Source organism: Spinacia oleracea, chromosome 1, assembly GCF_020520425.1.
Source record: "Spinacia oleracea cultivar Varoflay chromosome 1, BTI_SOV_V1, whole genome shotgun sequence".
NCBI classification, from domain to species: domain Eukaryota; kingdom Viridiplantae; phylum Streptophyta; class Magnoliopsida; order Caryophyllales; family Amaranthaceae; genus Spinacia; species Spinacia oleracea.
In genome coordinates this window covers 106160381-106186995 of record NC_079487.1, presented here as the reverse complement: position 1 = coordinate 106186995, position 26615 = coordinate 106160381, and the positions used below count along the sequence as shown (strand labels likewise).

The window sequence follows — 26615 nt, the reverse complement described above, 5'->3', positions numbered from 1 at the left end:
TAGTGACAATGTGAGCGTGCATAATAAATGAAGACCAAGGAACATGAACAGGAACATGAACATGATTTGAAAACAATAAGGAAAAAGGAAGATAGTGTCGGCTGCCAAATAATTGAAACATCAAAGATCAACTCAATCAACAGTTATCACATTTTGCAATGTCTAACCCAACAACTAGTACAGTATGAGTATATTATATAAACTTATGGCTGTAAAGCATACTTGTGTCCTGAGGCTGAGGCTGAGGCTGGAAATAAGGCACACGCACAGGAACTTCTGCTGAAGTTGCGGACCATGTGGGAGTTAAGGACAAATTATCATCTATCCACGTATTCCGTACTATTTTGGTAGGTTTCGAATATGACTCAATTATTTTGTCCATTCTCTGAGAACGATTCATTATTGCTTCAAATCAAGTACTATGTATACTGAACAAGTTCAAAACACCGGCATCTTACGAGAAAATGTTACTAATATAACCCCAAACAAAATTGATACAACACACATTGCTTCTCGAACAGAGCATATAGTGTACATTATTACAAATTCTCGCAATCAAGATGAATACTCACCAAAATAATGTCATTTCCTGGACTTCATACATCTTTTTTTAACTAACATTGTAGTATGAGTCGATGATGGCATCAGCAAGATATTCACATTTGGCCGCGGATAAACCAGCCAGCGATATTCTTCCATCCTTGGTCATGTATATATGCCACTTATTTGTCATATTATCACTCTGTTACCAAAAAAATGAGCGAAATGAGTATTGGAGATATTGGCATGTTATTGAAATCCCAACAATTACTTTAAACAACCAAAATACTTTGACATCTTGGAAAGATAATTACCTGAGCTTTGTTTAGGCCAGTGAATGAGAACATGCCTATCTGTTTAAGGATAAATGACCAGTCCTTCCCACTCTTATCTTTCGAAACGAGGTTGTCATACAACTTCTGTCTTACACTCTTTATCCTACCGGCCATCATTTCCATCTCTTCCTTCCATTCATTGAATAGATCCGGATTGCCCACAACATCGGCAACAATTCTAGCTCCGTGAATTGGGGGATTTGAGTACATAGGTCTTGCAATTCTTTTCAATTGGCTCTTTACCCTGATATAAAGAAACAAACAACCAGCTCTTTTAATAAACTAAATTATTCAAGATATCAAACGCGTAGGTTTTTCTTTGTCAAAACATTTATATTTTGTTGCCTTGGAAGTATGATACGTGAGCGACGTAACTCTTAAATGACACGTCGTCATTTAATGAAAATTTGGACAGTGTAGATCAATGGTATGGGAAATTTTCAAAGCTTAGTCCAATAAAAACTCTAACAATTAATAACAGCTATTCAAAGGATGCTGAGAATTGAAAAACTTGGAAGAGCACAAGAAATCGATGTTACCTTGCAGCAGCATCTGCCGATGAACAGACAACATTGATTGCACCAATTCTTTCTGAGTAAAGACCAAGATTTTTACTGTAAGATTGAGCAACCAGAAATTCCATACCACGAGCAGCAAACATCCTCATAGATGATGCATCTTCATCAAGACTACCACTTGCAAATCCCTACAAAATAAATGTTTTATTTTTGGGTAAGTATCCGCATGAGATAAAATAAAATACCGAGTTATTCTGTGGGAACTGCATCGACAGAGTTTATAAAGGGTATGGTTGCTGAAAGGGACCATGTGGGGGAATGAGGGGAGGGAACTGGTATGCACTATTGAATGACTTAAACAAGCATACCCATTTTTCATTGCTTATGGGACCAAGAAATAAGTGCAAGAACTTTGCCTTACTTCTCACACCTTACTCTGTTTTCTCCTTATAAAAGTACGGTAAAAAAAAGACAAACATCCTTTACACAGAAGTGTAAACATAACATTAGTCGTTGTCATAACGGTACCAATAAATAAATTCAACCCTCTACACCCCTTTATTGTGCAATATGCATACTGCAGAAAGAACAAAGATAAATGACCTTTGTACAGGAGAATACTGTGTTTTGCGTGGCTAAACATGCCTGCTGAAACAATTAATCATCATAATCTCTGCAGCTCCTAGTCTCCTAGAATTACCCCCCATAACAAAGTACTAGGTGATACATCGGGACCTTAAGGCAAGCAATGTGATGCTGGATACCCGCTTCAATGCCCGTCTTGGTGATTTTGGGTTAGCTTGTGCATTAGACCATGAAAAAACCTCATACGCGGAGATGGAGGAAGGTGTGCATGACACAATGGGGTACATTGCTCCTGAATGCTTCCACACAGGCAAGGCCACGAGGGAGTCTGATATCTTCGGCCTTGGGGCAGTCCTTCTTGAGGTGGCTAGTGGGTTACGCCCTTGGACAAAGAAGGGTGGATATCAGTGTACAGTTGACTGGGTATGGTCAATGCACCGAGACGAAAACATTCTAGGAGCAATTGATGAGAGGTTGGGAAAAGAGTATGTAGCTGAGGAAGCAGAAAGGGTTTTGCTCCTAGGTTTGGCATGCTCTCACCCGATGGCTGTTGAGAGACCTAAGACACAAGTGAATGAAGTGATCAAGCAGATACTGTCAGGGACAGTGCCTGTGCCTTTAGTCCCACCTTTCAAGCCATCGTTTGTGTGGCCAGCAATGGGACCTATGGACGGCACCACCTCAGGCACAACAGCTGAGACCACTATCACATCATCACAATACGATCTATCCAGTTGGACTCCCTGTTCTGTAAGTCCACACAGTGGTAGTGGATTCTCCTTTGCATGACAGGAATATCGGATCAGTTAACAGCAGCAACAAGTGTAAGGCATTCCTGGTGTGTTTTTTTCCCTTCTTCCTTGTAACTTTTCTGTCCTTTTATATGAAAAGTTTTGCTTAGAATTATAGTTCAAGTCTTTAGCTCCTAGTCTCCTACAATTACCCCCCTATAGGCTTGTGCACTATGAGAAAACAGAAAAGACGGCAGGTGATATTCCTACTCTGCTTACTGTTTGCTCATTTCTTCACCTTTTTTTCTTGTGGCAGATAAACTTGATAAGAGATAGCCAAAATTTGACACACTAATATTTACATACTGTCAAAGTACCACTGAAGTTCATCTAAACTGTAAGATACGAACCACTGCATGATACCATGATAGATGCTTAATCCATGGAGATTTCCGAGATTAAAACTTTGGTATTCCCAAGAAAGGCTCTCAAGGAGACAATCACAAGAGAGGAGTGATAGTTTAAATGTTCAGGATACCGTTGTATGAATTTTGAGCTTTGAAGTTAAAGGTGCTACAAACGAGAGTTGGACTTTCTTGATAAGCATTTGGCTCCCTCTCCCATGTATAGTTCAAGTCTAAGAAGCAAACTAGTGGAAGAGCCATTTGAGTTCATTTGGAGCGACACTGACAGGCTTCTTCAGATTAAAAACTGACAGTTCAATTATCAGTCATTATAAAACAGCCTTTTCAACAGTCATTGGCTAGTAGATGTATGATTGCTTACATATGAACCTGGCCAATTCCTGCGTTAACAGGATTAATATTGGGTGGCTGTTGTTGATCAATTAGCAAGAAACTGCCAGCTTTATCATTATAAACTCTGGAGATTTTATTAGTTCTGAATCCTATGATATGTGAGTCCATTCCTCTTTGCTTGTCAAGGAAAACACTTTAAGAGACTATACAGAGCTACTCAATTGGTAAAGGCTTACAGTGGAAGGTGGTAATTTGGTCGTCTTTCAAGTTCTACTGGAGAAGTTCTCTTGTTCGTGGGAGATGATTACATTAATGAATGACAAATATGCTGAAAGAATGTTCATGTCAAGCGTACTCTAAGAGGCGAATAGAGAGGCACATTGGTTTCCAAAGAGTAGGCATACAACCTTTTTAAAAGATTATTTGGAATTCCATGTTTTTAGTGAACGAGTTTTCAGACATACAAGTATTACGTCGAGAGGAGGGTCACCTAATTTAGGGTTCTCGCCTTTATAGAAAAACATAGGTCACACAAACAATGACCTATCCCTGGTTTTAGTAGTTTATCGGGGCTCTAATCATTAGCTTTTTAATACTTTTTCATCATGCCAATTTTAGACATCCACACCAGATTATCAGATAATAAAAAAAAATTATGACTGCTAGAAACAATACACTTCATAAATGCAGATGTTTATGTGGTGAAACATACGAAGTAGTTGATAAGCAATACCTGATAAGCAACATCAAAGAATGGAATGTGGTTCTTCTCCTGAATGACATCAGCAATTTTTTCCCATTGTTCAGGAGTTGGGTCAATTCCAGTGGGGTTGTGTGCACAGCCATGGAGCAAAATAAATGATCCTTCAGGAGCTTCCTGAAACCATAAGATGATAAGAGTCTTTGTAACTATATATTTTTTCTAGGTAATTAAGAGAATACAGAAAATTATAATTTTCTAAACTCATTGACCTTCAACTGACAAGCAGACTGGATAAATATATAATAGCCACCAATATTAAATAGAGTTTTAGCTTGTAATGTCCATTGCTAATGGAGCAGAAAGAGTCAATATAGAAAATTTTCAACTTAGGTTCTACTTGTACTCCGTAATAGACTGAATAGAGATGAATAATTTCCCCCCCCTGACTCCTTATTTAGTATGAAGTTGGAGAAAGTAGAGGCATTCTAAATGAAGGGTGTTTTAAGGTAAACACTTTGTATTAGTGGGGGTAAGGCTGCATATATTTCACATTTTTGCCGCTCCATCTTGTCTGGGCAAGGAGCCTCAGTTGTTTCACCAGAGAAATGATAATAGTTACTCCATTCGTTTCACAAAGATCAAAGATGGTTTCATTTCACTTTTTACAAAAACCAGTAAATTAATTGAGGTAATAAAATGTTCCAAGAAAAGAATCTCTATTCTACAAGGGAAGTCTTCAGGTCATTACGGTAAATGGCCTTTTGGTGTCCCCCTACAGTATAAAATAGACTAAAATACCCCTTATTCTAATCTCTATACTATAAAGGAGCTTTCTTTCTACCTTTCGAAAAAAATAAATAGCCTAATTAATGCAAGTTTGAAAAGATTTGCATTTGAAACATAAATACAAACTATATCAAAAAAATAAACTAACTGCTTCAATAATAGAATATGAAATTGAACAACCCTCCAACTGAAATGCCAATCAAAATCCTCTAATTTTGGTAATACGGTGTTAAATAGGCTAATGCATATTTGAAAAGATTTTCATTTGAAATATTGCTTCTATACGTCAAAAAGTACTTCATATATATTTGCTTCACGAAAGATATTTTGAAATTGAAAAAAATTCCACCTCGATTGCAAATCATAATCCTTAAACTGTAGTAGATAATACTCCCTCCGTCCCATAATATAGTGCTTGTTTTCCTAAAATGGTGTCCCTAAATGATGTGCCTATTTCTATTTTAAACCATTAATTTTTACTTTGAAAATTGTACTTTTTGACTTTTATTCAACCCATGTGCTTGATTTTTGTCCTTTTTAGGCCTATTTATTATGTACACACCTTTAATCTATAATTTATCTCTCCATTTTTGCCAACTAACATGTACTTTATCTTGAAAGTACAAATCATTATTGTTTTTATTATCAATGTTATCCTTTACCTTAATAACCGTGATTTTGGTCAAACGGGCACTATATTATGGGACGGAGGGAGTATACAATATTTCCTCAGAGTTGATTGAACTGTCATGGCCTTAGAATAAACCATACTTTTATTTGAAATTGTCTTAGCTTAAATACTACACCGGTTTGATGGTGCTATAATATTTATTCCCCATTTACAAGTATACCTTTTGAAATCGCATTCATCTCAACACTCGAGTAAGAATGTAGACAACCATTGTGATGAATTAATCTCATTCGCTTAGTTAAAAAATTTCCTAACTTATCCATTAGTCATTTACGATGATATATTGGAAGGGGATGTAAACCATTGGATAAAAAAGTAGAGGTAATCATTTTGCGTTAAAGTAATGTAAGCAGTGGAATGTTCTAAGAAAGAATAGTAAAATAATGATGATGTTCACCCCTTCATTAGCCTCTTCCTCATACCAACCAAAGAAAAAACACACCATATGAACTCAATGTTACTATAACTCACAGTTAATATACTATGAGAGTATCACAATTGAGCTCATTCTCCAAAAAATCAAATTTTTTGGTGGAGAAAACTTGTCCTATGAGGTAAAATAACAGGGGGTTACACAATCCATTTTTGCTGCCAGTACATGAAAAAAAATCTATGTTGAAACTTCTAAAAGACTAAAGGGTGGCATCAGAGAAGCCAATTCTTTGCGGCAAGCTGAACTACCCAAAATAGAGGTTACAGGAATGAGGAAATATGAGTAAGACGATGATTGTGCAATAACAAATAGCAATTGTCTCAAAGCACACGATCACCTTACCTTAATATCTGCTATCATCCCCTCAAAATCCAAACCAACTGTTTTAGGGTCGTAATATCTGTACTCAGACCATGGAACTCCAGCATCATTGAAAATATTTTTGTGATTGCCTGCACCATAAAGTAACTCCAGTATAAATCCTTTGCATGGAGGATTATATAATCAAAACCATTCTGACGGAAGAGAGGAGTGAAGAACTGAAGGTACATACCCCAGGTTGGAGATGAAATCAACACTTTTGCCCCAGGGAAATATCGCTCAAAGAGTGCTGCTGCAAGGCGAAGTGAGCCAGTTCCTGAAAGACTTTGGACTGTAGCAACCTAGAAATGCAAATAAGGTACAATTACATTTCAAAGAAGACAACAATAGGGCATCCTACTTCATCTTTGAGAACTAGGGAAAAAATTACGTCCCCCCCCCCCCCCCCCCCCCCCCCCCCCCCCCCCCCACAAAAAAGGCCAAATCCGCAAGGCTATTTCAGTAGTACATACTCTTTGTTCTTTCAGAACAGGGTTGTCAGCTCCAAATAACAATTCTGCCGTCACTTTGTTAAATGCAGCCAAACCTTCGATTGGCAGATACTGTAAAGTGAATTCAACAATACGTAAGTAAACAATGAGAAAATGAAGAATCTGGTAGCTCCACATTCATCCAGCAGTTCAACATACCTCCTTGTTTTCTCCTCTCTCCAGCATAAGATTCTCCGCCTGAAAGCACCCCCAAAGAAAATCATGTAATTTTCCAGTATTGACACAAAATGCTGCAAAAACTAAGCAACATACGCACTCAGAACTCTTAAGCAACACAATTTTTCCAGAAAATAAAGCGAAGTGAGACAGTTAAGGGTAAACAGTACACAGGATTTAAGAATGGACTCAAGATTACAAATTTACAACCACTAATGGCAAACAAAATTGGCCAAAGAGAAGGAACAGGAAATATAGAGAATCGGAGGGTTTTCAGTAGAAGATAAAAAAAATGCATCCCTATTTCAAGAAAATGCACAAATAAGAAATTAGCATACTTTTACACACAAAGACCAAAAGTAAAACTGACCTTCTTGACAACATTTAATACATAAGGCTGAAGTTCTTCGGTTCGGTAAGCTCCAACACCGAGATTGAGCTTCTTCTCATCCGTGTCAGCTTTGAAAGCTTCTGAAACACCTAAAATAGGGTCTGCAGGAGCCATTGATATACCTTCAAAACGAGAAACATTGACAGCGGCAACCATGCTGACCCGACTGAAAGACTGCAATAGGAGAACAAAACAAATTAAAGAACGATAAGCACACATTGAAGATCAAAACTTTGTTTATGATGACAAGTAACCAAATTGACACCCATCCAAAAAAATATAGAAACTGAACTGAATGTAAAAAGAGTGTTTAGAACCATCCATGAACTTGGTAATTGATAACAGCATCATCAGTTGATCACACTCAACCGAGAACCACAAGCTCGAGGCTCGGCAAAAATAAAAATTTCAGCATCAAATTAAGAAAACGAGGTCCGATATATAAACGATCAACATAGCAACAAGAATTGGCATAAACCACAATTAACATCTAGAAATCTGAATGGATCAATGCCTAGAAATGGGTCCATTCGGGCGAAAATTCCAAGGAAACTATCAAATTTTGTATATATATCATAATGTATTTCAAGATCAAATTATCAAAGGAGGTATATCATATTATCAATATCATCCAGACAATGATTGTAACTTTTTGACAAACCACACGCGAAAATGATGAATACCCAATTAAACAAAAAGATCAGATAAGAAGTGGGTGACAATTACTTGCAATTTGAAAGATGCATTTCTCTTATCTCCCCCAATGAAAACATTGGAATCACCGCTGCTCAATTTCACCCTTCCCTGAATAACAAACAAAAAAAAAAAAATCAATACTTGATTTAATAAACACAGAATTAATAAACATAGGAGGAGGAGATGAAGGAAAAGAAGAAGAACCTTATTTGAAGGAAGTTGGAGAGAAACAGCAGATGAGGCAATCGATGAAGCCATCTGAAAAAACCAAACCCATTTCCAGTTATCTGAAATTAGTGATCATGAAATATATTCTGCGAATTCTGGGAATGATGATAAACTGATACAAGTACTGAGAAAAAGTTAATAAGAGAAAAATGAAGCAAGTTATTCGTACCTTAACAACGCTTCTCAGGAAAGGACAACCACAGAGTAAGAGAGGAGAGAGAGAGAGAGGAAGTGACTAGTGATGGAGTGGGGAAGAATTGAGTTTGGAAGGGGCGATAAAATCGAAATCGTGATGGATGACGCACTTAATTTCGGGACATGAGATTGGCCCGACCCGATCGTACTGAGTTTCTGAGATTATTTTATCTTTAGGCCAGATGAGATTCGGTCCAACTTTGTTTTGTGGGTTTCGGCCTTATTGTATGGGAGAATGACCCATAGCTATTTGTCCCTGGCGTGCCCATAAGGCCATAACATTCTTTTTTTTGTTTGTAGTTGAGGGCCTTGAGGCACAACCGCACTAGAGCAATATAAAGTATAAACTATGAATGTGGAGCAGAGGCTTCGTATCTGAGACTTAGGCCTTGTTTAGTTCATCTTGATCTTATTTTATGATCTTAATACTTATTTCAGATTTAATCAGACCATATCAGATCAGAAAAATTAAGTTAAGATCAGATTATTATTATTATTATTATTATTATTATTATTATTATTATTATTATTATTATTATTATTATAACGTTACAAGCTTAACAAGCTATAAAGATCAAGTGAACTACAAGAAGTTGGAGGGGAGCCGAGATACAATCTGGGCCCCCACTCCTCTAGCTATGGCGAACCCGATCCTGCTGAAAATGTGGGCAGCTGCCCGTGCCCCAATGTCCTGAGCCCTGGAGTACGTCTGAACCTGCTTCAGCAAAGAAACAGCCCATTTCTCTAATTCCCCAAAAGAAGAGAAGGAAAAAGGAAAGAAACCGTAACCCAAAGCCCTACAACGTGCCGCATACTTATCCTGCTTCCGCTGTGCTGCAACCGCCACAACCCGGCCCGGAATGAAGCCTGACAACCCAGATTGCGTCATAGGGGAAGACCCAGTCAAGTCAACACACACATCTAGACCGCCATCCCATGAGTAAAGCAATATATCTGCAGGACGAAGAGCTCCATCGCTCTCACTAGTCAGCCCAACATCAACCTCCTTGCGAGCAGAAATCCCCGACCGATAGCAAATATCCAAAAGGGTATCACGAACAACATTATGACGATGTTTGATACCCACAATCCCAGCACAAGACACGGCATGATCCCCATAAATGTCCCCGTCGAAAACCCGAGAGCAAGCAGAGCACGGCGTCGAATCAGAGTTGGACAAAGTTATTATTATTATTATTATTATTATTATTATTATTATTTTATTATTATTATTATTATTATTATTATTATTATTATTATTATTATTATTATTATTATTATTATTATTATTATTATTATTATTATTATAAATAAGCGATTACACAAAGTTGGATGGGAGCCTAGCCACTAATTGGGCTCCGACACCCTTATTCAAAGCAAAACACAAACGATGAAAAAGAAAAGAACGAATGTTAGCAGCAGCCGTGTTACTCTGAGCAACCCGTGAGACCTTAGACATGAACTCGAGGGCATCACTCGCCTATGCACTTCGCTTCATACTTCTTCTTCCTGGCAACAGCATTAGCGACAGCAACCCTAGGAGCAAAAGCATCAACTCCTGGCCCGGTGAAGGGAGAAATACCCGTGACATCTAAGCATACATTTTTTTTCCTTTGTCCCAAGAGTAGACAAGAAGGTATGCAGGACGGAGATCTCTCCCTTCCTCGGACAGAAATCCCAAAGGCACCTCCTTCTCCACAACAACCTCAGCCTGCGAACAGATATTATTATTATTATTATTATTATTATTATTATTATTATTATTATTATTATTATTATATTATTATTATTATTATTATTATTATTATTATTATTATTATTATTATTATAAATCAAATGCTAACAAAGTCAAATATTTTACAAATAGTTAGTGGGAAGTCGAGATACAATCTGGGCCCTCACTCCTCTGGCTATAGCAAAGCCTATCCTGGTGAAAATATAAGCAGCAGCACGAGCCCCAATGTCCTGTTTATTATTATTATTATTATTATTATTATTATTATTATTATTATTATTATTATTATTATTATTATTATTATTATTATTATTATAGGAAAACACCAAAACGTTACAAGCTTAACAAGCTACAAAGAACAAGTGAACTACAAGAAGTTGGAGGGGAGCCGAGATACAATCTGGGCCCCCACTCCTCTAGCTATGGCGAACCCGATCCTGCTGAAAATGTGGGCAGCTGCCCGCGCCCCAATGTCCCGAGCCCTGGAGTACGTCTGGACCCGCTTCAGCAAAGAAACAGCCCCTTTCTCTAATTCCCCAAAAGAAGAGAAGGAAAAAGGAAAGAAACCGTAACCCAAAGCTCTACAACGTGCCGCATACTTATCCTGCTTCCGTTGCGCTGCAACCGCCACAACCCGACCCGGAACGAAGCCTGACAACCCCGATTGCATCATAGGAGAAGACCCAGTCAAGTCAACACACACATCTAGACCGCCATCCAATGAGTAAAGCAAAATATCTGCAGGACGAAGAGCTCCATCACTCTCACTAGTCAGCCCAACATCAACCTCCTTGCGAGCAGAAATCCCCGACCGATAGCAAATATCCAAAAGGGTATCACGAACAACATTATGTCGATGTTTGATACCCACAATCCCAGCACAAGACACGGCATGGTCCCCATAAATGTCCCCGTCGAAAACCCGAGAGCAAGCAGAACACGGCGTCGAATCAGAGAACAACGGAATACCCAACCGATAGCAAAGAACCGAACGATAAGTCTTACCGTTCATAGTCTGGCCTAAACCCGAGATGGGGACTGCCCGCAACCAAGCCGAGGAGTGATCCCCCTGCTGCGATTTCCATAGGGCAACAAGACGTGAAGATAAGGAGTAGGCGGATTCCGCATCAGCAGTAACCTTCGTGAAATATATGTCTGCCAATTTCTTCATGAGTGTGGGGGCAGCGATCTCACTAGGGCTACGCATAAGGTCGGACTCCACGGTCCTATTGAAAAGACCAAGAGCATCATCAAAGGCCGGTCCCGGTCCATCAACACCTGAAAGCCGAAGAAGCGAATCCTGCAAAGCAGAAGACTGCAAACGGGATGCAAGAAAAGCATAATGCCGAACATCACCAGCTGAATAAACACCCAATCCTCCATAAGAATAAGGCAAGGTGGCAAGGCGCCATTGCCAGTCACCGAACCCAGGCCCCGAAGCAGTCACGATGCGCTCTAAAGAAGCCCGCAGAGCCACATCAAAAGATAATTGGGCCGCTTCGAAAAGATGAGGCGGACAAGTGCGCATAGCAAAGTAGAGTTTAGAAACTCCAGTACACGCACGAAGAAGCAACAACTCACACTGGGGATCATTAAGCTTGGCTACAGCATCCATCAACACAACAGTCTTCGACACACGCTGCGAAACCAACTCCTTGCAAAAAGAAGAATCCGTACTGACTGGGCCACCAAGCAACTTAACACCGAACGCAGGACGAGCAATATCCGTAGGAAAGACACCCTCCAGACGACTGCGTGGGTCCTCTGAAGGCCAGAAAACCTCCGTCTTCTCAACATTAACATGGAGACCTAAATGAGGACCCTCCTCCAAAATCAACTCCAAGACCTACCCAACCACCAAAGTGTCACCAACGATAGTGCCTTCGTCCAAGTACCAAGCCTGAAGAGATAGATCAAATGAGTCTCTGATGCGACACACCAATGGATGTAGAACCAAAGAAAAAAGCAAAGGGCCGAGAGGATCCCCTTGCTGCACACCCTGACAAGACCACAAGGTATGCTCCCCATAATACAGCCGCGCTGGAGAAGAGTAGCAGAATTCAACCCAACGCGAAAGAGCAGGACAATGAAGCCGAACCTCACGCAACAAAGCCGATCGATCAACTAAATTGAACGCATGCTGAAAATCCACCAATAACATAGAGAGGCCAACATCGGCCCCACGAGCCTCAACCAACCGATTGACAGCATGGAGAATGGCCTCACCACCTGCTGGAACCCCAACTCCAAACTGAATTCCTCCAAAGTAGGCTCCTAAACGCGGACCAACCAAAGCAGCCCCGACCTTAGAAACAAGGCGCCTCCAAATAGTGCCCACAGCAATAGGCCGAATACCCCCACCAGGCTTAACAAGTGGTGTAAGAGGAGCACTAGCAATGTATCCTCCAAGCACAGCAGGGCACTTTCCAGCAAGAAAGAGATTAACTACCTGAGTGATAGCATCCACCAACTCATCAGAAACAGCTACAGCAGCACCACCCAAGCAATCCAAAAGGTATTGTGCACGCAAGCCATCCCTACCGCACGAAGTACCACGCGGAAAGCCCTTAATCTGCTCCAAAACAACAGCGGAGGAAGCAGTAAGGTGATGATCAACAGGGATATCCGGTAAGGTAGGGACCGGAACGGAAGGGTGCTTTGCTCGCAAATCTGCAAGGGTAGCATCATTGTAAGGGCCAAGACCCGAGGAAGAAAGAACCCTAACTGCAGCAGTGTAGTGACCATCAGAAATCTTTCTCTTGCATTGCTTAATATTACGCTCCGCCAAATCATGGTCTTCGTCAACATCCAATGGAGACACACTAGCCAATGTGTCTATGACTAGTTGCTCGGAACCACCAGGCTCACCCCAAGAACGAATAGCAGAGGTGATACACTCTTCCTGTCGTCGCCGCCGAACACCAGAGGAACACTCACGATTACTTCGCGGTGAAAAAGTCGTGAGGACACAAAGAGGTAACACAAGCAACTGAACCCAACAAGCGATGTCATCAGGTCTGCAAATCACCTTATCAAGCGCCCCTTTTAGAACTCGCGAAAAACCCAAACGACATCTGGGAGGGATGGATTTCACAGAGCGCAATCGCTTAGACAATAAAGTGTCTAGAAGAGCAACATCAAAAGAAAAATGATGTTCTCGAGGCGCATCAGAAAAAGACAGCTCGGAAGCAGGAGCTTGCGGTTTTTGAATACCATAGAGAATAAAACGAAAAATACCATCCCCAGAATCAGGTGGGTCCACAAAAACAGTACTAGAACCACTGCCATGTCGACACCTAGTACGTTGAGTATGTGTCTTGAAACAATCTCCACATAGCCAAATACCCATACGACGAAAGGTCACCTCAGCCGTAGAAAAAACCTGCAAATTGGTAGTAAGGGAATGACGGGTTACATCCCGCACACCAGAGCAATAATGACGATCCCGTAAGTGAGTGATCAGAGAACTCCTCACCAAACCACGCCCACCTCCATCCTGGCACCCGCTAAGACCCACAAAAGGGCAATGAAACTTCTCCACGGAAGCCGCCATATTACTATTATTATTATTATTATTATTATTATTATTATTATTATTATTATTATTATTATTATTATATATACTAATTGTTATTATAATATTACTATTTCCCTCAAAAAAAATTTATAATATTACTATTATTTATTATTATTATTTCTTTAATAATTAAAATGTTGTTGTCTAAATCTGAAGCGATATGTCAAGATCAAAACCGGTATGATCAAATCATGTCCAGATCATAACCGATTTGTACATATCATGTCCAAATCATAATCGATATGTACAGATCATGTCCAGATTAGTACATATGATGTTCAAATCAGAATCTATTTGTAGAGATCAGAACTTATTGGTATCGAATATGTCCAGATCAGACTGATCTGTACAGATTATGTCCAGATCAGAACCACGATGTGCAGATCATGTCCAGATCAGAACCAATCTATACCGATCATGTCCAAATCATAAATGGTATGATCGGTATGTGCATATCATGTCCAGATCAGAATCATCATGTCAGATCAGAACCATTATGTCCATATCAAAACCGGTATGTGCATATCATGTTCAGATCAATACCGATCTATATAGCTCATGTCCAAATTAGAATGATCTGTACATGATATGTCCATATCAGAACCGATCTGTATATATCATGTCCATATCAGAACCAATATGTACAGATCATGTCCAGATCTGAACCAACGGTCCAAATCTGAACACATACGTTAATATCAGAACCGATGTGTCCAAATAATGTCCAAGTCAAAACAATTATGTCCATATAGGAACGAGTATGTCCAGATCATGTGCAACTCATAACCGATTTTGTCCAGATCGTGTCTAAATTAGAACCGATGTATCTAGACCTACACCAAATCTATCTAATATATGGAATAGTTAAATAATGACTAAAGTTAAATAAATAATTTGTAATTATAACAACATTATAAAGTTGAATAAAATTTATTTTACATGTAAATCATTTAATATTAATAATGGTAGTTTTTGTTATTTATATCTTAATTATGAAAAATCAGATCAAAGCAGTTCAGATCAGAAAAAATAAGATCAGATAAGATCAGAAAAAATAAATCAAATAATGAGAAATAAGGTGAACTAAATGGGGCCTTATTAATGACAGAGTATCATACACATAGATAGACCTATACCATTATACGAATAGTGGCTTGAACTAGTGGCTAACTTTTAAAATTGAGAGTTATATTATTATATATGATATGTGACTGGTTCAAATCTCATTACCCCTATTTGTAATTCGTATTGTTCTTGTTACCCATTCACACACAAAAAGATAAGCATGGATACTTAGATAGAGATATGATTATCTATAATTAAAACTGTTTATTTTCATATGAATGAATGAGTGAGTTAGGTTCTGTTATATTTGACTTATTTCACCAAGGAAGTGGATTGCTTAAAAAAAATGCACTCACTTGGTAAAATTAGCTAACTATATAGATGTATACAGGAATGCAATCTTTTCACTTAAAATCTCCCGGACTTATATAAACCTATTAGACCTGACTGAAAATGTAAACTTATTACTCTGTAAATGTCATCATTTGAACTTATTCAACTTGAAACATATTTGTTTTTATTTTTATTTTTATGAGAAGAACCTAATTATAATTATCCTTTATATTTTTACAATTTGGGGAAAAGGCTTTTTGCAAGTTAATTATGCTTTTAATTTTGACAAATGGGGGGTGGGGGGAGAAGCTTTTTACAAATTGATCACAAATCTTGTCTCCCAAAAAGTTGGGGTAAGATTTGTTTACTGAAATGAAATACACTTGTTTCCAAAGGAGAAGATATGGCAATTTGATGACTCTTGCCTCTAAACATGCTTCCAAAAACTCTTTACCAAAAGGTCTGCAAGACAACGATCTACGGAGTAGATATTATTGGAATATAATAACAAAAATATATACAATGAGATCTCAAAGGTCATAATTAATCAAGATCATGAATTCAATCATTTCATAGTAAGAACATAATGTGATGGATGGAGCTAGTAGTTGTTACATTTGACAGGCCAACTATATATGATATCATGGCATAGATCAGCCAGCAGTAGCACGCCTGAGGCTACACCTCCTGGCATAAAACAGCGAAATCCCGAACGTTTGGAGGATTAATATTACATAATACACAAAGAAAAATGTAGAGAACACCCATAACACGATCACGAGGGCGAGGTTGGCAGATACCACGACCGACACTCCTGTGGTGAATGCTACCATGAGTGCACCCAATGAGAACGTGTTCAATATTAGACCGTGAGACGAAAGAACTCGTATGAACCAAGTCGAACCTGTTGTTACAAGAACAAAGTAAAGTAGTATGGCTATAGTTGATGACATGAAGGCTACCGCGTTGGAGATTAAACATATCTTGAAGGCTGTCCTGCCCTTAAGCACGGCCATCCCCATGTCGTCACCTATGTTTTGATCAAACCCACCGGGTAAGGTAAACCCGGCTGTGAATGATACTGTTGCTATCAAGGCAGCAACTACTAAACGACTTTGTGCTGCTTCTTTCAGTGTCACTACGTTTGTCCCTTCTCCTAGATCATCACCCCTTGCTTTCTCAACATCTAGATCTGTTTCATATGTGTTGATTCTCCTACCTCTTGGTGCTACTTTACCCGTTAGTCCTTGTAATATCTGTCAAATTAATGCAACATTATATTATTACAAAGTATGTACCGCTAGAATATAAAACTAATATTGGTGCTTCAAACATCAGCTTAAGCTTTTGGTTGAGTTGGTCCTCTGACTTGGTATCAGAGCCAGCATAATACAAAGTCACGTGTTCATATCCCATTCACCCCTCCTTTTAAAGTGAAATATTTAGCGTTGGGTATGAAGACACCCATGTTGCATCCACACTTCAAGCCTAAAGGGCTTTCATGTTGGGTTTGGGGGGGGCGTGATAGAGCATAAAAGTAATATTGGGCTTCAACCAAAAGCTTAAGATGATGGTTGAAGCCCAAGTTTTATACTCTATCACGTACATCTATCACAAACAATTTTGCTTACAAAATTACATATATTGGTATATAATTAACAAGTGGAGGGGAGAAAGGAACTTACACTTTCTCGACGAATGATACGGTCATAAGAAGCCAAGATATCCCCAACCGTAAGGTCTTGTTTGTTGAACACTTTGAGGTCCAACACGGTATGATTAACAATGAAATTTCCGACTTTAAGTAAACACGGATGAGTGAAATTTTTGGGAATAGAGTCAACAATCAAATGGAGAGGAGTATTCCCATCTACATCCTTCTGATTAAGAAGCTCATCAAAGTGTCCTAACCCCAGGAAAGTATCAATTTTGGTTAAACAATTCCATTTGGCAGCATAATGAACAACATTCTGCTCATCATTGTCAACTATTTCGATACAGTCTGGACAGTAAGCCATGAGCGCCTTCATTGCTCCCCAAGAAAGCCGGAGCATTGCAATATGCAATGCTGTTCTTCCCTTATTATCTGGAATATATACTGCTGATGATCCTTTCTTGTCGTAATCTAACAACACCTTCAAAAGTTCGAGTTTGCTCACCTCTGCAGCTGCTGAATGAAGTGGTGTCTGCCCCTCGTTGTCCCGGACCCTGATTAACGACGGATCTTTTTCCAACAACTTCTTTACCATCACTGTCAGTTCATGTTCAAAGCATGTTAGCAACTAAGTCGTAGTAGTAGTTCAAAGTTCAAACCCATTCTTAATACTCTTTATTGTCTTAACTCCTAAGCCTTTGTTTGGTAAATGACTTTTCGGCCGCCTTTTGGTTTTATCATTTACATGGACAAAACTAGAGTAGGCAAAATCTGACATGACATGAACCGGACACGGAAAAAGCGGGTTAGTGTCAAGGTTTACGACACGTTTAATTAAACGGGCCAACACGACACGACATGTTTAATTAAATGGGTTAGATTAGTGTTGAGATTCTCAACACGAAACTGACACGAGTTAAACCGTTTAAGAAAAAACAACCAAACAATTATTGTATTGTGTTGAAAACTTTATAACGGAGTCAACTTTATCGAACAAACACGACACGAACCGGACATGAAAAAAACAGGTTAGTGTTAAGAGTTACCGACACGATTAGTTAAACGACACGATACGTTTATTAAATGAGTCGGGCTACTTTTGAGCTTTTCCAACCCGTTTATGTTGAAGACGAACAAGAACACGACACGTTAGTCAGCTTTAGTCAAAACTCATCTCCTCTTGATTCTATGATGTATAATCTCGCTATCATACAGAGAAGTTGGTTGATTTTGAGCGAAATAGTTAACCATACACAATACAGTATAACATCTAATCTTGGAAATACCGGTGGATTATGGCATAAAGAATAGTAAAAATTCCACAAAAAGGTAGGTGTAGCTTACCTGAATTTCCCCACTGAACAGCAGCATGAAGAGCTGTTCTACCACTAGGACCTCGATAAGCAAGAGCTGCATGATCGCAAGTGTCTATAATAATAGCTACCGACTCAGTAGATCCCCTCTCAGCAGCAAGATAAAGGGGAGTCTCACCCACCTCATTAGCCTCATTCGGACAACAAAAATGCGCCTTCACTAGCCGTCTCACCACATCAACATGACCTACACGTGCAGCCTCGTGCAAGGCTGTATCCTTCTTATTATTAGTCATCCTAACCAGGAAACTAACCTCACTATAAGCTCGTTCCAGGAAGACTTGAACCACATCTGATAACCCGAATCTAGCAGCAAGATGCAGAGGGGTATTTCCGTTATTATTCTCCTTCCATAGCAACGAACTATCATAATCAAGGACTTCTTTGATAAGCTTGATATTGATCACCCTAGCCACTTTCTGATCTTTAGCTGCTTTGTGGCCGTGGCCGTAGAGTGATTTCCCAACGTGAACGTGTAGAACATTGTTACCTGTGATGGTTGTTTGTGTGTTCCAATCTGGCATACACCGTGTTAAGTCTAGAAAGGATCCGCTTAATGCTGCAAAGTAGAGTTTAGGCTCCATGCCTTTTATGTCGTTGCTTGCTTGCGGCTGCTGGTGGACTACTTGATATCCTTGCATACTGTTTCCTGTCATCGCCATTGCTTTACCAAAACAATACTACAAATTATGGACTATATAAAACAAATCTGGGGTGAATGAATAAATATTTCAATAATGAATGAATGAATAATGACACCACCGCCCACCCAACTGTACCTTATTGTATGGTTTTTCAAGGTGAGTGAGTGAGTGAGTGTTTTAGTTGGTGATTTGGGTATTGATCACATAAAGGAATGGTATGATGAAGTAATCAAGAATATGTGACTTTCTGAAGTTTAAGAGGACACATACACATTACACATGATACATGATACATGATACAATGACACAACACGAAATGAATAAGATCCAAGTATCCAACTGATGACTAAAAGGAGCTTTAATTAATTTTGGTGTTTTTTAATACAAGTTGCTTAGGATAATTATTGGTGTGAGGGTAATATTGGAATTTAACAAGATTGTCCTAAGAGTACGCCAAAAAGGATGATTTGTCCAATTGGTAATCCTACAAGACAAAACACTAACGTGTGGGTAAAACCTTAGAAATTCAAATGACATTTGATGTTTAAGTTCGGAGGTTCACTCATTTGGGAGAGACCAAATAGAGTTGAAATGATGGTAAAAATGACAAAAATACTCCATCATCTCTTCTTAATCACATTCATTTTCTTAATAATATAACGTTTGAGTCACTAAATTGATAATACTTTCGTATACCCTACCTACCAAATTACGCCCGTCTATTCCGTTTCTCTTTCGGATCTGATTCTTCCCATGCAGTGGCGGACATTTGGTATGGCCTGAGTGGCTGAGTGGGCTTGGCCCCACAAACTCAAAAATTCCTAGTGTAACTTTTCACCCCCATAAATCGGAGTATTATCGTAAAACTTTTGTACTCTAACATTTTTTTTTTTTTTGGTTGCAAATGACAGATGAGCGACAAATGCGAGGATGAGAATCGATCACAGGGATGGAAGCTCTAACCTACTGAGCTATCCATCACTTTCATACTCTTAGAATGATTGATAATTAAATAAATTTGACAAGGTTGGAAAAACAAAGTATTACGAGTAAAAATAAACGGACAAACATACTCCGTATTATCTAATTCTTCAACTAGTCCCTACTTCCTAGTTAAACTTGTTCAAGATCAATTGTTATCTGACTAACCAAATAAATTCTCGCCCCTAGAAAGCTAAAAAAAACTGTCACTACTGCAAACCTGTTTATAGGAGTTCGGTGGACTGAATGCAGAGGATTGAACAAACAATTACGGATTCAACTTCTACTTTAGAGGTTTGACTGTGTTTTGACTTTTGACCGGTCAAAACTCTAATTTACATGTCTGGTGAAAGTGTGAAACAGAGGTTTCTATAAGCGGGTTTCCTTAAATCTAAAAACACTTCTCGTAGCAGCATTTGGGAGAGAGGATTGCAATCAACTGAGTAGGAATTGCGACTGAGTAAAAGAAATTGATGCCCACATAATTGACAAAGTTTAAGACCCAATTGCAAGTTTTAAGTTTACCAGTACTCTATTGTTTATAACAAAACTAATGGAAATACTAGCAAAAATACGTGAGAACAAAAATGAATACTAAATTGCATTAAAAAAACACTGCGAGAGATTACTAAAATAATTGAAAAAAATGCATATAAGAAAGAATTACCATAGAATTGATCCATGTCAAGAACTTTTTCAATTTGCATGACAAAATTTGGAGATGGAGATGGCCAGATGGGAATTGTAGTTGAAGATGGAAAAAGAATAGACGGCGAAGTAGAAGTAGAAGTAGATGGAGATGGAGATGGGGGTGTAAGGTTAAGAAACTGGTTTTTTGTGAAAGTTGCAAAGTAAAGGAAATGAAGCTTTTTGACCTTTCTCACTGTTTTCAATCTAGGAGAGATTGTACACTTGACCACTTGTAGAGTTGTAGAGTTGTAGTTTTACAAATTACTCCGTAGATTTTTGGGTTTTTGTGGTAAATGCCTAAATGGCAATCTTTCCCTCCGACGGATGGCAATGATGATTTTGGTAAATGATGACCATTATATTATTTTTTTGAAAACAAAAAATTGTTACGGAGTAATTTTTTTTATACTCTCTAGATTGATCGATCTTTCATTTTGTTGATTTTGGTAAATGATGACCATTATATTATTTTTTTGAAAACAAAAGATTGTTACGGAGTATTTTTTTTTTTTTACTCTCTAGATTGATTGACCTTTTGTTTTGTTGATTTTGGCATGACTTTATATAAAATAGTCTTCGTATAATATTTTTCATGTGCTCTCATAGTGAGCTTGCTAAAAATAGTGGGCGCGCAAAAGGGCCAAAAATCACATCTCATGTTACAGGTTTGCATACTGAAGACATTTCAGCCTTGAGTTCATACAAACAACAAGCAATCAACATTCTCATTTAGCCCTCATTTCATTTCTGTTTTCATTCATTTGAAGTTGTGAGCTGATTGCTCATTACAAGTCCTTAAATAGGACGAGCATCAACCTAGAAGTAAGGGCTGGCCAATCATTGTCCTAGGATAATACCCTAAACATGACTCATACAAAGAGACAAAACAAGTCACATGATCCCATAAGTTGAACATGTGACTTTACAACTAAATGGGCTGGACAATAAGTAATGAAATGGGCTAAGATCTTAATTAAGCATGCTGACACACTACCATTCTCAACACTCCCCCTCAAGCTGAGAGTGCAGGTTTAGAACAAACTCCCAGCTTGGAGAGAAGGTAGTGTTGTTGTCGAGTGGAGAGAAGCTTGGTGAAGACATCTGCCAGTTGATCCACACTAGCAATCTTGGTTGGTTTGATCACACCAGTTGCTGCTTTTTCTCTGATAAAGTGATAGTCTATCTCAACATGTTTTGTTTTCTCATGGTGCACAGGGTTGGCTGCAATTGCCAATGCTGCTTCATTGTCACAGTGAACAAGAGTGGTGCCCAAGTTTGGTAACCCCAAATCCTTCAAGAGTTGTTTTAGCCATAGTATTTCACACACAGTCAGTGCCATTGATCTGTATTCAGCTTCAGCAGTGGACCTGGCTACCACAGATTGTCTTTTTGCTTTCCAAGAGATGGGAGAGGCACCTAGAAGGATGCAAAAACCAGATGTTGACCTTCTGGTGGTAGGGCAGCCTGCCCAATCACTGTCACAGTAGGCTTGGAGTTGAGCAGAAGAGTGTGAGGCAAGAAGAATTCCTTGATTGGGTGAACCAGATAGGTACCTTAGCACCCTCATAGCAGCTTGCATATGGACATTTGTTGGCTTGTGCATGAATTTACTCAGTACATGGACAGTGAAGGCAATGTCAGGTCTTGTGATAGTGAGGTAAATGAGCTTTCCCACAAGTTTTTGGTAGGGTTCAGGATCTCCCAACACATCACCAATATCAGCAGATAGTTTCAAATGAGCATCCATGGGGAGCTTGAGTGGTTTACAGTTAGTAAGACCATACTCAGCAAGGAGATCTAGTACATATTTCCTCTGTGAAAGGAATATTCCTTGATTGTTTCTGTCAACTTCAATTCCTAAGAAGTAGCTTAATTCTCCCATGTCTTTCATTAGGAATTGAGATGAGAGGAACTCCTTAGCTTCACAGATAGATGACATGTCATTTCCTGCAATGATTAGGTCATCCACATAGACTAGGATGCTTGTGAAAGATTTTCCAGTTCTTTTGGTGAAGAGAGAGTAGTCAGACTTGGACTGAGTGAATTTGTTGCTTATCAGGGCTGAGCTCAATTTAGCAAACCACTGTCTAGGGGCTTGTTTGAGTCCATACAAAGATTTGTTGAGTTTGCACACTTTTGTGGGATCAGACTTAGGAACAGACTCCCCCTTGGCTTGAACTGTTATCCTGCTTCCCATCTCAGTGTATCCAGGTGGAATTTTCATGTACACAGTTTCCTCATATGGTGTTTTGTGATCAAGAATTGTGCTTGGCAGTCTGTTTGTCAGATGAACTGCAGTAAGAACACAGTCTCCCCAAAATTGGAGTGGAAGGCCAGCCTGGAATCTCAATGCTCTCCCCATTTCTAGAACATTCCTGTGCTTCCTTTCTACTCTCCCATTTTGTTGAGGTCTGTCATTGCAAGAGGTTTGGTGAGATATTCCCAATTCAGTGAAGAAAGAGGTGCATTTCTTGTCATCAAACTCAAGAGCATTATCTGACCTTATGATCTTCACACTATACCCAAACTGATTCTTTGCCATGTGAACAAAGATTCTGATTGCTTCAAATGCATCAGACTTCTGTCTCAACAGGTGAACCCAAGTCATTCTGGAGTGGTCATCTACAACAGTTAGAAAGTATTTGTAGTGACCCCTTGTTTCAACTTTGTATGGACCCCAGGTATCAATATGAACCAGTTCAAATGGCTTGCTTGCTATTGAGTTGTTTGGCTTGAATGGCAGCTTTGTGAATTTTGATAGGGGACAGGTCAAACAGATGTCTTCTGTGGTGTTTTTGAACCCTTTAAGCTCATGTATCTTGCTGATTTTGTTGAGAGGAGCATGACCCAATCTGTGATGCCACAGGGTGGTCTTGTTGAGAGGTTTTACTCCTTGTATCACTGCAGGCACACTCAGAGTGGTGGATGCATTCATGCACTGGATATTCTGATCTTTGAATTCTTCAATAATATCACCCAGAGCTTTGTTCACAAGATAATACAGACCATTTGATACTCTCCCAACTCCCTTCACCTCTGAAGTTCTCCCATCTTCAATGATACAGAATTTTGGGTGAAAGGTCACCTTACACTTCCCATCTTGAGTGAGTTTTTTTACTGACAGAAGGTTGTATTTGAAGGCTGGAACACACAGTACATTTTTAAGTTCTAGCCTGTTTTCAAGGAGAGCTTCACCACAGTGACTAATGAGAGAAGTTTCTCCTGTAGGCAAGTTGATTCTTGGTTTGTTGTTGCAAGTTCCTATCTTTGACAGCAGGTTTACATCTCCAGTCATGTGGTGAGATGCTCCTGTGTCAATGATCCACTCATTGTTGCTTTTGTCAGCAAAATAACAGCTCACCATATTGGAGTAGCTCACATCCATTTCTTCTTCAGTGTCAGATCCTCCATTCTTTGAGAGTGCAGGCAGATTTCTCAATAATTTTTCAAGTTGTTGAGCAGTGAAGGTTGTTGAGCTTGATGACCCACTTTCACTGTGACTATGAGCATTAGCATCCATTCTTCCTTTGTTGCCATTCTTGCCCTTATTCCATTTCTGATTCCCTTTGGATCCAGTTCCTCTCACTTGTGGTTTCTTTCCACTGTAATCTCTGGGTTTGAATTTGTTCTGTTGTTGACTCCTGGCATGCCACTCAGGATAGCCAACTACAGTCCAATACTTGTCTTGTGTGTGACAATTCTTGCCACAAGCAGTGCAGTTCAGCTCCTGCACTTTGCTGTACATAGCAGCTGCCTCATTTTCTTCTTTTACCGGTTTCAGTATCTCCCTTTGAGACTCTTCTTGCTGCACACAGCTGCATGCTGTATCAACACTAGGAAGAGGGGACATCATTAACAAGTGGATTCTTTGAGCACCATATGCTTCATCTAATCCATTCAGAAACTGAAACAGTTTCATTTCTTCTTGTTGTTGTTCATGGGCTTGCACAAATGCATTTATCTCTGTTGTCATGGTGGTAATGGCAGGATACACACTTAGGGATTCAAGCTCTTCCCACAGAGCTCTCATTTCAGTGTAGTATTCAGACACAATCCTCCCTTGTTGCTTTGTTTCATAAATATCTTTGCAAAGTCTGTACTTTCTAGATCCATTTGACACAGAGTATCTGCTCTCAAGTTGTTTCCACATTTGAGCACAGTTGGCTACAAACATTATAGATTTCTTAACAGATTCACACACAGACCCTAGGATCCAAGATATCACCATATCATTACAGGTATCCCAGCATTCCTGTTTTACTTTATCACTAGCATCTCTAGTTACAGCACCTGTCACAAACCCAAGTTTTCTCTTGGCTCCCAGAGATATTTCCATGGATCTTCTCCAGGATCTATAGTTTGAGGATCCCTGGAGCTTTTCAATATTTATGGAGTTACTTCCATCAGAAGGGTGCAGGTATAAGGGGCTAGTAGTTTCTATAGTAGTCATGTTTATCAAAGTTTTCAGACCATATGCACAAGACAAAGCTAACTGTTTTAAAAGAAAAAGCTTCTATTTTTAGGCTACTTAATGAAACATTGATTGATTGCTTCTACACAGGTTTGCTAACCAGGAAAGATGAGAAAAGATCGAGCTTTACTAACCTTTGCTCTGATACCATGAAGACATTCCAGCCTTGAGTTCATACAAACAGCAAGCAATCAACATTCTCATTTAGCCCTCATTTCATTTCTGTTTTCATTCATTTGAAGTTGTGAGCTGATTGCTCATTACAAGTCCTTAAATAGGACGGCGCAGCATCAACCTAGAAGTAAGGGCTGGCCAATCATTGTCCTAGGATAATACCCTAAACATGACTCATACAAAGAGACAAAACAAGTCACATGATCCCATAAGTTGAACATGTGACTTTACAACTAAATGGGCTGGACAATAAGTAATGAAATGGGCTAAGATCTTAATTAAGCATGCTGACACACTACCATTCTCAACACATACAAGTTAAATAAATTAAAGTTAATTTTTTAAAAAATTAGAAACTCTAGTTTGTATGATTTTATTTTACTTTTGGCAAATTTGCTAAAATGGATTTTTGATGACTAAAATTTTGCGACAAATGATCTTATATAATTTCTTTTGTGAAATCACACCATAATGTAATTTTTTTTTTGCGAAAGACACCTAATGGAAGTTTCCCGCATTGACTGAGCTTTTCCGACCATTGACTTGCACATGAGCAACACGTGTGGCTTTATTTTGCTACATTTTCAACAAAACGCATTGTTAAAGTGATATTTATTTTGGTATTGCTCACTTTTTATATATTGTGTCGTGTTTAAGGAAAATTATTTCGTTTCCACTAAACATGCTCATTTTCACAAGTTAACATGTAAAATGAAGCCACTTGTGCTGCTCATGTGTAAGTCAATGCTACTACGTACTGTTTAATTTGAAACCAATCAATCCATAGTGATATTGTTTTTTTTTATTTAAGGATTTTTGTAACAACTACGTATCTAAAGTAATACTCCGTACTCCATAAATGTAATTAACAGCCTAATGTGAATGGAGTTATTTCTATTTATATTTCGGCGACACTAGTACTCCGTAGAAATGGAGTAGATTATTTCCCAAATTATATTCGGGGCCCATGTAGGCAAGTTGCAATAAGAAGTGGGTTTTCATATCCTGTTGACTTTATTGTGAATATTACGGAGTATAGTACTCTACTCTACTCCCGTAATGTTTAGACATGTCTGTTGTCAACATCTGATAATGCAATGCAAGATAATGCAGAAACTTGCTGATCTCTGTTGCTGTCCTGTTGTACTGTTGTCATACAGTGTATAGGATTATCCCATCGCTGTCCTCTTTCCTCATTGGCTAGGTTCTCAGTCCACCAATCTACCATCTTTCACACTATCTCTCGTACATTCGCAAGAATTTATACGGACTAATATCTAACCGTTGATTTATCAAACAT

At 38.9% G+C, this 26615-nt stretch overlaps 2 protein-coding genes across 3 annotated transcripts; both read right to left on the bottom strand.

The window, feature by feature from the left end:
• Positions 1-454: 454 nt before the first annotated feature.
• On the bottom strand, positions 455-8697 carry LOC110798395 (aspartate aminotransferase, chloroplastic). The gene is made up of 12 exons (XM_022003570.2): positions 8593-8697; positions 8400-8453; positions 8226-8303; positions 7479-7673; positions 7091-7129; positions 6914-7003; positions 6634-6742; positions 6423-6532; positions 4201-4344; positions 1415-1581; positions 855-1119; positions 455-742 (listed from the first exon to the last, which is right to left on the bottom strand). Exons 2-12 carry the CDS (start codon positions 8451-8453, stop codon positions 611-613), a joined length of 1383 nt encoding a protein of 460 aa, XP_021859262.1. The 5' UTR covers positions 8593-8697; the 3' UTR covers positions 455-610.
• A 7161-nt stretch (positions 8698-15858) lies between these two features.
• Positions 15859-21096, bottom strand: LOC110798397 (ankyrin repeat-containing protein ITN1). Of its 2 annotated transcripts, none has more exons than XM_022003573.2 (4): positions 20648-21096; positions 18327-19019; positions 17014-17579; positions 15859-16584 (listed from the first exon to the last, which is right to left on the bottom strand). In XM_022003573.2, the coding sequence occupies exons 1-4, from the start codon at positions 20685-20687 to the stop codon at positions 15982-15984; spliced, it is 1902 nt and encodes a 633-aa protein (XP_021859265.2). In that variant the 5' UTR covers positions 20688-21096; the 3' UTR covers positions 15859-15981. The 2 variants fall into 2 exon arrangements, with proteins under 2 accessions (XP_021859265.2, XP_021859266.2); XM_022003574.2 differs by lacking the exon at positions 20648-21096 and adding an exon at positions 19135-19709.
• Positions 21097-26615: the final 5519 nt, after the last annotated feature.